The sequence below is a fragment of the Lepidothrix coronata genome, unplaced genomic scaffold, assembly GCF_001604755.1.
Source record: "Lepidothrix coronata isolate B3197 unplaced genomic scaffold, Lepidothrix_coronata-1.0 Scaffold118, whole genome shotgun sequence".
Classification (NCBI taxonomy): domain Eukaryota; kingdom Metazoa; phylum Chordata; class Aves; order Passeriformes; family Pipridae; genus Lepidothrix; species Lepidothrix coronata.
In genome coordinates, this window is record NW_016690298.1 from 609,314 (window position 1) to 622,559 (window position 13,246).

The window sequence follows — 13,246 nt, forward strand, 5'->3', positions numbered from 1 at the left end:
CGCGCGTCCCCGCGCCCGGGCCACCGCGGGCCTGGAGGCGGCTCCGGTGCGTGACGGGCGGCGGCGGCAGCCAACGACGGCCCCTGACGTCACGGCCCCGCCGTTGGGACGGGTGGCGTCACGGGGGGCGGGGGGGAGCGGCGGCCGCTCCGCCTGACGGGCACTGCTGGGCCCCGGACCCGGCACCGGGGGTCGCGGGTGCGCCCGGGGCAGGGTGCGGGGGGGTAGCACTGACCTGGGCCGCTGATCCCTCTGTGCCCGCGATACCGGGGCACGGCCGCCGCCCCGGGGCAGCCCCGGCGCCGCGTGCCCCTGGCGTCCCGCCAAGTCAGCTGCCCGGCCGGTCCCGCCGGGAAGGAGGAGCCGGCTGGGGGGACAGCTGGGGTGACTCAGCGCTTTGTCGGGGCGGGGGACGTGACGGGGCGCAGCCCTGCCAGACCGGCGGGCACAGGTCCCGGCCAGGAGCCTGAGCCGCCTGTGGCACCGGCAGCCGGGACCGGCAGGCCACCCCGAGCACCAGGGTACCCAGGCATCCAGAGAACCGGAGACCTGCACGGGGAAGGTCGTTGTGGATTTCCCCTGCATGGCCCCTGCCCAGGCAGCTGCTGCAGAGGGGCTGTACTCACCCATCCTCAGCATCCTGGGTGGTCTCACCTAGGGACACTCACCTGCACCCGTGAATGTGTCCTGGCCACGGAGATCCATGGTTCCCTCTTGCTGTCTGGATGGGAGAAGGAGGGAGCTTGATCTCTCTGCAGGAAGACCTCTTGGACCCTCTGCCACTCCAGCACCACAGCTAGGATATCTTCCTCACCTCCCATAAATCCCTAGCTGGGAAGCCTGGTTGGATGGAAAGGCCTGGATGTTGAGACAGGACATTCCCAGCGCTCCTCAGAGACCAGTTTCAAGACAGTCATCCCTGAGAAGAGCCTTTCCCAGCCATAACCTGTGGGCCTGGGTGAGCACTAGGATGTGTGAAATGCCAAGGGCATCATCTCCTGTGCCAAGGGCATTGCCCTCACCAAAGGATGGGAGATCTGTTTCCTGCCATCAGACAGCACTTGATAATTTCCTTGAGCAATGGCTTGGAGTATTCCCTTCCATTGGGGATTTTTTTCCTGGATGCCACTACAGCACTGTCCCCCTGTACCTGCCTGCCCAGGAGCAGGAAGTGGGTTCCCTGGCAAGTTGCCTCTGACCAGAGTGTCCTCACCGGCTACCAGGGGCTCTCATTTGGCCCATCTGCCCAGCAATGGGTGCAGAGCTGGCATGGACACTAGATGGTGCCACAGGCTGTTTCACAGGGACCCCATCCTGCTGCTGGGAAGGTGTGGAGATGCCACCAGGACCCAGCCCCTTGGCACCTTGCTTTCCTTTCCCTGGCTTTTGCAGCTGATGTGGGGACAAGGAAGCCCCAGAGTTTACAGATCTCAACCCACTCTGTGCCCACCAGCGGGGAGACCTTCATGCTGGGAAAGGAGAGGAATCCACATGCTGGCTGGGACTTTGCAGCCAGGGGAACACATTGCTGATGCCTTCATGGCATCAACAAGTTTCCCCCACCCTTCAGATCAGGATATGGAGTGAGAAGGGCTAACAACTCCCTAATGTCCTTAGGAGATGTGGTGCAGAGTTGGGCAGTAGCTGGTGCTGGTAGGATAGAGGATGTGGTGCCAACCAAACCTCACCCCACAGCTGCCACAGTCACTCCCCTGCTCAAACCTGGCAGCAGCCACAGAGAAGCAGTCCATCACCCACCAGTGCCTCACACAGAGTGTACACCTTCAGCCACCTTGGCCTCTTTTCCCTTTCCTCCTAGGTCTGCCCGAAGTCCTGATGCACCAACCTGGCTCACACCAGCTTCAAACCCCGCACAGGCATCCTGAGTATGTCTCGAGAAGATCCTTATTTCTTTACAAATTCTGGAGGTCACTGTGTTGCAAGCTTGTTTTCATCTTTCCAGTCTCAAAAATGCTCATGAAATACTCTTGAGGTTTTCTGAGAGGTTTTGGGTGAGCAAAGCAGGACCCCAAAGGACCAAATTTTTTTATCCTGGTTTACCCAATCTCTCAGGAAGCCAGCAAAATTGCACCATAAACCTGTGCTATATTATTATGCAAACCACAAATTAAGAGATATCTTTTTTTTTCAGCGCTGCACAACATTTCAGCTTCTGATTTCCACAGGAAAACATAAACCTTCTCACAGCCTCATCAAAACTGGCAGTTATGTACTGCAAAATTGTATTCTTGGCAATTTTTGAGCTGCGGAGTGAAATGCTCAACAAGTGGTGTGGCCACTGCTCCCCTCATCACATGCAGCTGTTTTCCTTCCTCTTGTCCCTGCTCCCCAAGGGAAGGTGCCCATTCCTTGCAGTGGAGCTGCAGCAGAGAAGGAGCAGGAGCCAGAGCCAGTGGGATGGAGGGAGAAAGGGCTGAGTAGAGCAAGACAGACTCCTGTATGCCATTTCTGTGTCACCTTCCTCTGTCTGCCCACGCCGAGGACAGTCAGCAGCAGCCATGGCCATGGTCCCCATCGCTGGGCATGGCCACAGGGTCAGTGCAGCCCCCAGAAAGGGGGTCAGTGGGAGCTCCAGGGTTTGCTCACTCCAGAAAGGGCTGCGCCAGGGTGGGGATCCCCAAATGCAGGGGACTGATGAGGACTTCACTTGAGCAGGGCACCCATTTTTAAAATCTACATTTTTTCTTTTGCCCTCAGTTCTGCTATCTCATCGAAAGAGCCCTGCTCAGCTTCCCTGACTTCCCTGCACAGTCAATTTCTTCATGTCTTTGTGTTTTTGATGCTCCCAGTGTTTGTCTCAGTGGCCAAGCTCTCAGCCACCTGCCCATCTCTTTCTAGCTGGCTGTTCTAGAATTTTATCTTCTAGACACCGGGGAGAATCCAGGGAGGCAAAGTCATGCAGCTGCTTTTAGTTTGCATAGCAGGACAGAGAAGTGAGAAACAGCAAAGTCAGGGTGACTTTCGTTCAAGCAGGGTGATGACATTGGGCCAGATTTAGCAATGTGACAGATCCAGGCTGTGCATCCCAGGCTCTGCCTTGCAGGAGTGCTCGCCTGCGCTTACAATGGGGCTGCTGCCCCAGCCAAAACCCAGGCAAAACCGAGGTGCTTGCAGATTTCAAATCAACAGAGGCTGGCAGAGGTGTCAGATGCCCGTGACTAAATAAGTTAGCCATGATAAGCAGGCTCACGGGCCCAGGAAGCAGCTGAGCCTCGTGGCAGCAGGGTTTCACCCCTATCCCTGGCACATGGTTGGTGACAGGGTGGGCTGGATAACCCTGTGGTTCACAGGAGCAGGACACCCCAAACCCACCCATGGTGGGGCTGGAGGCTGCATGGTGTGGATTGGATCTGAAGGTGATGAGAGAGGAAGGATAATGAAAAGACTGATACCACGCTCCCCCTCCAAAGGCTGGAGAGCCCTTCAGCTGCAGAGGGGAGAAGAATCTGTGGCTGACGCTGGACAGGAAGGGATTTTACTGTGAACCAAAACCTGATTTCACTCATGCACACCAACACATCCATGCCCACACACTTCCAAGCACCAAGACCCTCCTGTCCATCTGGCTTGGCCATGATTTTCCACAGAGCCTGGTAGGACTGGGATCACAGGCTGTCTGGTCCTCACCATTCCCTCCAGCTGCATGGCCAACCTTGGCTCATTGACTTCCTACTAGGCACGGCTCAAAGGCAAAAAGCAAGCCAAGCAAGGGCAAATAAAAAAAGGAGATAAAGCTAACACATTTGCATGAGAAGAAAGTAAGAAAAAGCAAAAAGAATGCCAGTAAACAGCCTTCTGCTCTTTTCCACAGCCCTTGGTGCCTAAATACCAGTGCAACAATGCAACCAGTGCTGTGGATGAAATGGAGAAGGCTGCAGTTTGGATGCCATCTGTAACAAATCAGCATGTAAAGTGTCATCTGTTAATATCAACATTTTCAATTCATCAGGCCCACACTGAAAGCATTAATGGACTTAACTGAGGGTCTTATTGAGCTGCTGATGGCAATTTTTAATAGAGCAAGGAAAACTGGGGTAATTCCAAAGAACTGAGAACAGAAATCACCTTGATCACTAAGAAAATAAACTAATTGGCCCAGAAAACCCTAGATTACTGATAATACCAGAAAAAAAAAAAAAAAGAAGAATTCATTTTGATTCTATCAGGAGAGAATTAAATACTGAAAAATGCATTTAGTACTGATAGCCTTGTCTCAGGGAAGGCAGGTATTGCTATGCAAACTTATCAGCACCTGCAACACGATTACATGTCTGGCTGATTCAGATCAACACCACTGGTATATCCTCACTTGGAAGCTGGCAGGAGATAATGATAACAGCATTTGCATAAATCACAATATTGCTGCAAAGAGGGATGGAACAATTAGTGTTCCCTGTCCACAAAAGAAGGAAGTTCTTAGCTGCTGATGATGGTCTTTCCCAGTCTACTTTTTGTGTTGCCCCTGAATATTTATCTCAGCATGCCAAGCCAGCCTGTTTGTATTCCTGCATTGCACCAGAGGGATCAATAGCAAAGGTGTGTTTGTTAGCCAAGAGCTATACTGCCAAGGACCTTTGCAGGGGGAGATCTCTAGGGGTGGGTGCAAAGCCCACAGTGATAAGAAATGTTTACTAGGAAAAATTTGGGATAATGCTAAGCTTGGTGGGGTAGCAGCTAGTGAAGAGGATGATTAACTCTCAGGGATGGTTTAGAATTACCTGATTAAAAGGCTACATTGTGGCAAAATTTGCTTTACGTAATTCATTTGAGAATTGGTAGGAAGGGGCAGTCTTGTCATTTATTACTCTGCACACCCACTTGCCACCCTCACACTTTATCAGCAGCGGTCTGGGATTCATTTCAAGACCATTGATTAAACCATCAAAGCCGGTGGTGCTTGGCATGGATCCCTGCAGAAGCCCAGCAGCTCCTTGCTGATGATTCACTGTTGCCAACCAGCATTTTGTTCCCCAGGCTGTCTGCTAGGCACCACACTGACAGTGCTGCTCACTTCCTGGGACGCCCTCCTCACAGCAAGCCGGTTCCATCCCTGCCTTTTCTCCTGAGCAGACCTGTCATCTCGAGAATTGAAACCAGACTTGTTTGGCAGGAAGGTCTTCCATGTTAATCAGCACCTGGTAAGGATGCTGAGGGTACCCCAACATATGCAGGAGTCCTTGGTGCCTGGCTCTTGCCAGACTTTGCATCCCCCTGCCTGGGAGGTGGTAAAGCCCCTCCTGTCTGTGTCCAGTGATGGGCTATTAAGTGGCAGAATGAGAACCACGCTGTCCAAGCTATGCCATCTCAGGGAAGGGCACAGCAGCCCCAATGTGCACAGGGTGCCTGTAGATGCCTCGTCCTAATGAGGAGAGCCACATTAGGCATGGAAACTCAGCAGACTGGGGCTCCTAAGATCTTGCAACAGAAAAATTCTGCCAAATAGCTGTTTTTTCACATGCACAGCTTCTCATCATCTGACTTAACTCTGCTAGGAAGCTCTCAGATATGTGTTTGAGCCAGGCATGCTCAAGATGCCCATTGAACACAAGCTCTCAGCCCAGTAACCTGAGGCCACTGACTCCCAGCACTCAGGCTCTGGGAGGAGCAGGGAGGACAGCCCTGGTTTTGCAATACTGCACTCTCTCTGCATACAAACAGCTCTGGGCAGGAGCACCCTGGGAGCCATTACCCAGCTGAGTTATTAAATGCATCTTTTATCACATTAACTGTTTCCCTCTGACATCCACCAGCACTTGGCCAGATGCCAGCACCTCCTTTCCACTTTTAACAACTCTACAGCAATCCCCTAGATTCCAGCCAAGTTTCTCCATGTGCAGCTCTGATCTTGGTGTGCCCTCAGGCCAACAAGCTGTTTGCATTCGATACCACCAACTTCCACGTGCAAAAAAAATGCTTGCAGATATCCGTCCAGCCATGGGATGCTCTCCAAAGGCCAGGGTAGAGCAGAGCCATTGGCAAGACGCTCCTGTATCAGGAATCATTTGCTTTCCCAGTGGATGCTGGACTGCCCACCCGGCAGTGGTTTATCTACCTCGAAGGAGTGGGTGCACCTGCAGAGCTGCCCTGTGTGAATCCGCTGTGTCCCCTCCACTGCCCAGGGTGAGACCTGTGCTCCTGGGAGTGGGGGAAGCAATGGCTGCCTCTTGCCCCATCACTGCCAGCTCACACGGGCACGCTCTGTGGCATTGCAACACAGCTGACCACAGCTTTGTTGCAATTCTGAGAACTTGTAAGACAGGAAGGCCTAAAGGGCTGGGGATGAAGACATCACCGTGCCTACATTTCTGTCTAGGGCATGCAGGGCCCTTCTGCCTCATGGGATAACCCATCTCCCTCCAGGAGCTCCTACCATTACACAACCTTGCAGAATACATTGCACTTCTGTTTCCAGCTATTCCTACACTGCCTGTGCCATTGCCAGCTCTGAGAGCTGCTGAAGAGGAGAAGCATCACTGGCCCCTCCACGTGGCCCATCAGCACTGAATACCAGCAGTTCCTGAGACCACGGGTTGCGGGTTGCGGGGGGAACACCTCAGCAGGCTCAGCCCATCATCACCTGCCTGGAGGCAGCTTGTTCACACCAGGCATGCTCAGAGCTCTGACATGAAGTCACTGCAATTAGACAGCTGTGGTTTTATTTTGCTCCCGTGGGTGTGTAGCTGCCTTTCCCAGCACATGAGGAAAGGCAGGTGACACTGGCAGCCAGGGCAGCTGGCTCTGAGCCAGGGAGGCTGCTCAGCCGGGACTTCTGTGCCCAAGAAAGAGCTAGTCACAGCTCGTCCAACAGCTCCTTTTAGCCTCCCAGGTTGGGGCTCGGCAAGCAGGACTGCCCATGTCCCTGGGAGTGCCTCCCTGCTCTTGCCCTGTGATTCAGGGCTTAGGACTGTAGCGAGATCTGGAATTAGCTTTATTGTTCCTGTACTGAGGCACACGCTCTGGGCAATGCAGCAGGCGTTGCACAATTGACTTCATTATATCTGAACCAGCAATTATGCTGCTGTTGCTCAGCTCCAGCAGAGAAAACTTCTGTCAGATCACTACTGTGCCCTACATCCCAGCAGGTCTCTAGGAGTAAATGTCACACTTGGGTTATTGAAGATGTTCGGTGATGAAGATCCCTTGGCCCTAAGGCAATCATGCTTCACTACCCTTACCACAGGCCTTAAACATGCGTCTTCTTTCCCTGAGCATGCAGAACAGTTAATCCTCTTTCTATCTGCATCTACCTTAAATATATTTTAAGACTTTTATTGAGTCTCTGCTTGGTCTTCTTGTAGTCCCCATTCCTTCAGCCTTTCATTATAGCCCATGACATCTCGCCTTCCAGTCACCCTTGTTTCTCTTCTCTGGATCATCTCCACCTTCTCCAGATGAAGGATGAAGTACTACTCAGAGGGCCCTTTCTGACCTTGTCAAGGCATGCATATCTTAAGGAATGGCAAAGGGAGCATTTTCTGTCCATCTCCATGCTGTGCTAGAACTTTTCAGGGCAGCAAAGTATGTCTCAAATGCTGCCATATTAGAACTGCAGCAGCACTCAGACGTACAATTCTGGGCCATCACTGAGAGCCAGCTGGGCTTTAGGGGCCCTGCACAATGGCTCAGTGGGATACTGCTGGAGCAGTTAGCATCACAAGGGCCTTGTTTGAATTCACAATATCTGCAATATGCAGTCAAGCCCCAAACTTTCAACAGACCTATTAGTTTCACCAACCAACGGTTTGTCTGACTTGTACTAACGCAGAGCAGCCACTGCTGGAGAGCAAACTGCACGGGGCACTGATGGGCTGGAGGCGCATGCCGGCTTCTCCAACTCCCCGCCTGACCACGCTGCTAAGAGGATTATGAGCAGAGCAACTGTGTGAGGATGGAGTGAGGGGTAAGCAGGGCAAGCACGGATGTAACATCTTTGTGAAGCTCCTGGCTGAGGTTAAAGATGCAGACAGGGGCTCTGTTCCTGAAACACCCCTCATAACCTTGTGTTTGCTGTAAAGGCTGGGCTTAAAGTGGAGGGCACTGGGCTTCTTTGCCAGACCCACAGCACAGCTGTGCTCTCTTCTACCTTCCCAAGAAAGCCATGTCCCCAAACTGCCTTGTGACACTGTTTGCTCTGCCTGGAACAGGCTGGGTGGAGCTGAGATCTGAAAAGCTGGAACAATAATTTGGGCTTTCCTCAGCAGAGAGTGCAGAGAACTGGGGTATGGATGGGAGGTACCAGGCTGGACTCTGAACCCATCTCCTCCCCACTTTCAGCTCTGGGTGCTTTAGGTGTGGCAGTCTTTAGCATACTTCTTGAAGACAGCTGTGTGAGAGGCTTTGTTTGGGTAACTGCAGGCTGTGCTGACAGGGGTTCCTGTACCAGCAGGTACCTGTCAAGATCTGGCTGGTTCCCGAGAGTGGCAAGTAGGGGCTTTCCCCTGCAGTGGGCAAGGCTCTGCCCCTCGGGTATCTTCAATCTGTTTTTCCCATCCTTCAATAAAGAGATGATTGAATTCTGACTTTATAGCCTAGAATTTGCCTTGCTTGCTTTTTGTACCTCTCTGGTTGCTGATGCAGAGTCCAACCATGTTCTGCACAATGACGAAAATGTTTCCTGAGCAGTTCTGGCAATCTTGTGATTTCTAATGTGGTCTGAAAACATTTCAGGGTCTTCTTAGACATGTGGGTTACACCTCTGTAACAGAGGGGTCGCCTCAGGACAAATCCAGTCGGAGTGAGCTCAGCCTCTGCTGTGTGCTTGCAGGCTGCTGCTACCAGCATCTGGCAGGCTGCTGAGCAGTTAGGCACTGACAAGATGCAGGCAATTGGTGCTCCCTGGATTTAGCCAGATGTTCTTAAGCATTTAAAAAAAGCTTAGACATCTGTTTGGACATTTCAGATCAGAGGCACATGGGGATGCACAGCTCCAAATGACTCATGGCTCTCTTGTCATTCGGTGCTGCTCTGATCGTCCAACAAAACAGCATCTGAGTGGGTATTTTCACTGTTGAACATGCATTTGCAGCAACGACAAATCAGGGATATTTCACCCTCAGCTCTCTACCAGAATGGTATGTAAACAGTTCCAGGCATTTCTTGGAGAAGTATAACATCATTTTACACCCCTAGGTGCCCCAGATTGTCATACAAATGTTCAGAATTTGGGTAAAGTGTGCAAGCCTTCACGCACAAACTGTGGCTGCAAGCTGTGTGGCCACCTGAGATACTGCTTGCTGCTTAGCTCAACACTTGTGCTTCCAACCACTACTGCAAAGCATTGTGTTAAAAATGCCCCAGAATTAATTGGCACCGTGGAATTAAGAAGGGTGCTAGGACACACCCAGTCAGAAGTGATGCCTTGACATCCACCATGCATTTCAATGAACACCTTGGCAAAGATTTTCACAGAGAAAGATGATACCATTGCTCCTTTTCACTCCAATTAACTTCTGGGTTCAAATTTTGATGCCTCAGTGCTACCAATTACTCTCTCACTCTCATGGACTGTCTGCATCAGCATGGCCTGTGTTATCTAGTGATCTCTGAGGTCACTCAAAGGACATTTATACCGGGGGAGGCATTTCCAGAGTTATCTAGTCACCACAGCATCCTGTGCATGTTCAGCAGCACTCACAACCTGGGTGACGTCTGTAGAAAAAAACCTCGACATTTTCCCACCAGCTTGATTAAACCCATTCTGATCCTTTGGCTCAGCCATTTCTGCAGGTCTCAAAAAATGCGTTGCTTAGACACCGGCACAGGCTTCTCAGCAGTACTCTTGCTTTCAGTCACTTTACACATGCACATCAGTGAAGGTGACACTCTTCAGGTGACTCAGGCACAAAGAAAGGCCATTGTGGGTGGATAATTTAGGTCCAGCTTTCAACTTTCAGATCAAGCTGAGAGATGACAGCAACTTTCAGTGAAAACTCATTAAATCACAGCGCTCAGGCAGAGGCAGGACCGGTTCTGCACCACAGTGGATGCTGCGAGCATTTTGGAGGGTGTAGGACATGTTATTCACTGTAGTAAAGCCAGACATCAGTGAAGTCACTGCAGACTCCAATAAACCCTGTCCGAAGTCCTTCATGTTCTCCCCATCCTCTCACCATTCCTTTCATAAAGCTTTGTGAAATCATATCAAAACTGTGGAGGCAGTGGAGAACCAGGCTGGAGAAGAAGTCCTTCAGCAGGCAAGGCTTTCAGACACAGCCCTGGGGTACAACAGTCCTTGATGCAAAGGACAGGACAGAATTCTCTTGCTTTTGTTTCCCACTGATCTCCAAAGAGGTCAGGAAAGCTTGTTCTCATCTTTAAAGAGTTTCCTCTGCCCATGTTTCCTCTAGAAATTCCCCCAGATGTTTTTTGGAGGCTTTGGGTGACTGGCAGAGACCTAGCTCTGTGCTTGTCCAGGGATCACATCAGCACTTACACCCACCAGGAGGGAAGACCTGGGCCAGGTTCTTTCTTGGTTTTCCTGCCTCAGCCCCCAGAGCCTCTCTGGGTTAGTGCCTGGATAGTGACCAGTAGAGCACTAAGGTGGAAGGTGCCATCTCTGCTCTTTAACAGAAGCCCCTCTGCCAAGACCAGCAAGCGTAGCAAGGCCAACACTTATGGCCCAACCCATGCACCCCGCCGGCTATCGGGCAGCACAGCCCTATCTATGCAAATCTATGCAAATATGAGCAATGCTCGCAAATCTATGCAAGCGTGTGGGGCTGTTTCGGGCGGGGCGGCCCGCCCCGGAGCGCCGGTGCCGCCCCCGGTATAAGGCGGCGGCAGCGCCGCCGTCCCGGGGCGCGGAGCTGCGGCAGCCCGGGGACTGGCAGGTCGTGCAGCAGCGGCGGCATCATGGTGAGTGCCGGCTCCCGCAGCTCCTTCCCTCTAGTCCCATGAGTGCTCCCAGGAGCGGGGGAACTCCGTCGGGACCGTCCTCGGAGCGGGCTGCGGTCCCCGTGGCTTCCCAGGAGGGCTCTGCCGGGAGCCCAGAGGTGCGGGCAGCTTGCCGGCAGGAGTGCCCGCCTGCTTGCCCTGCCTTTCCCTGGCTTCAGCCACTTTCAGAGCTGCTCCCTCTCCGGCTCTCAGCAGCCTCCCTCCTTTGAGCATCCCCTTGTACCCGTGGCAAGGAGGTCCCCTACGAGCCCCGCCGTCTTTGGAGACCGGCGCTCGGGCAGACTCTCTCACCACTCTTTCCGACTTTTGGTAGTGTCGATTCCTGCCTGTGTCCCGCGGTACCATCCCCGGCTGCGCAGAGCCAGCCCCCCACGCTGCCGACCCACAGCTGAGCCGTGGCAGGAAGCTGTGGCTTCCTCCACCCACTGCCCTGCTCCAAGGGTGGGCATCACTGTGGGTGGGCTTCCGGGCTGCCCTGCTGCCGTGGTCCTACGGCGGGCTCTTGTCTCCTGAGCTCTCCATGTGCCCTGGAGAGTATCTCGGCCCCAAGGTTCCCTAGGCACCCTGCCTGCTGTCCTGCGGGCCCATGCTCCCAGCCCTTCCTGTGCCAGACCTTGCCGTGAAGAAGGCACTCTGCTGGCTGGTGACCAGCACTGCTTCTTGCTGGTGCTGCTGGGCTCTGACCAGCCTGCTGTCAGTGCTGGGTCCCACAGAGCCAGTCCTGGCTGCTGCATGTTGGTGGGATGAAGTGCAGTGAGCAGCATAACCCTCTGCACCCCCACACTGATTTGCAAGGTCCTTGGCCATGAAGGAGTCCTTTCTCATCTCTTCTTTCTTGAGGTGTTTGCAGCTGTGCCAAGTGTTTTCTGTGTCCTTCTGTAGAGGATCCTGGAGGACTTACCTCGGGACTTAAGTCCTCAGGACTTACCCTTGGCTCCTTGTGTTACACAACCTTTATGGACCTGCTGGGAGGGATAAGCAGGGTATTGCTTTGCTGGTCCTTGCACCTCAGCTTTGGGAAAGGTGGGAAGATGGGCTTCTGTCTCTCACCATGGGTATCAAGGGCTTATTTTTCTGTCATTCCTTGCTGTCACTGCTGCCTCTGAAATGCAGTGACAGCACTGAAAGCACTCTAGATGCAGAGAGCCAGGACTTGCTGCATCCTGTATAACTTCCTCGGATGCCAGTCACTGCCCTGCTCCTGAGTGCAAAATGGCTGGTTCCACCGGCTTCCTGCGAGCTGACTCACACTGGGGCACTCATGGCTCTGGAAATCCGGTTTGATTTCGATGCTTCTCTGCCTCAGTTGTGCCTGATGACGCATCCAAATCCTTGGCAACAGCAGGTCTAAGGCACTGAATATTTTGGTTCTTGTTCAAAGGACTGCAGGCTCTGGGGTGCCTCACCTGAAGGGAGTGAGGCTGCAGGGCCCTCCTCCCTTCCTCAGCCTGTGTTCTCCCGAGGAACCTGAGACTGGCCTCAAAGTTGTAATCTGGGTGACTCTCCCTGCTCAGCCTTTGGTTCAGTTAAGAAGTGCAGCTAATGCTTCCTCCTCCTCCGGAGCTAGTTTAGGGAAGCTGAGCCTCAGAACATGGCAACCATTCATGACTGCAAATCCCCACCCTTGCTGGGCACCCATCCTCAGTGCCGTCACCTCCTCAGCTCCCAGCGCCTGGGTGGTGCTCTGCCATCTCAGCCTCCAGCCCTGTTGTTGGAATAGCAACAGAGGCTGTGCCAGCTGATGCAGGGCCGCAGACCTTAAGCCTTGTGGGTGTTTGCACAATGGAGAAGATGCTCACAGGATGCTTCCCAGGGCTGTGGATGGGGGCAGTCCAGGGAATCGGTGGCCTGGTATCCTGGGCTCCAGCAGATGGGTCTCCATCTCCTTGGGGCAGTGAGGTGGTCAGTGCAGTGATGAGAGGCAGAGCACCAGATCTGGGAGACCATAGTTGATTGGGATGGACACAGGACACCCAGGCACCAGAGCAGTGTGGCTTGCCCAAGATGACAAGGGCCCAGGCTGCCCTGTCTGAGCTGTGCAGCACCTGCAGTGATTGCATTTCTGGTCTCTGCTGGGATGTGACCCTGCCTCCCCCTCCCCAGCGCGAGTGCATCTCCGTCCACGTCGGCCAGGCCGGCGTCCAGATGGGCAACACCTGCTGGGAGCTGTACTGCCTGGAGCACGGCATCCAGCCCGATGGGCAGATGCCCAGTGACAAAACCATTGGCGGAGGGGATGACTCCTTCACCACCTTCTTCTGTGAGACCGGGGCTGGGAAGCATGTCCCACGGGCCATCTTTGTGGACCTGGAGCCTACTGTGATTGGTGAGT

At 53.4% G+C, this 13,246-nt stretch overlaps 1 protein-coding gene across 1 annotated transcript in view; it reads left to right on the forward strand.

Moving 5' to 3' along the window:
- The first annotated feature begins 12,993 nt into the window (after nt 1-12,993).
- The window catches only part of TUBA4A (tubulin alpha 4a), an 8,240-nt gene continuing 7,987 nt past the window's right edge, over nt 12,994-13,246 (forward strand). Inside the window, exon 1 of the mRNA XM_017825272.1 lies at nt 12,994-13,240. Within this exon, the coding sequence (XP_017680761.1) occupies nt 13,060-13,240 (181 nt within the window). The 5' untranslated portion in view covers nt 12,994-13,059. The remainder of the gene's footprint in view (nt 13,241-13,246) is intronic.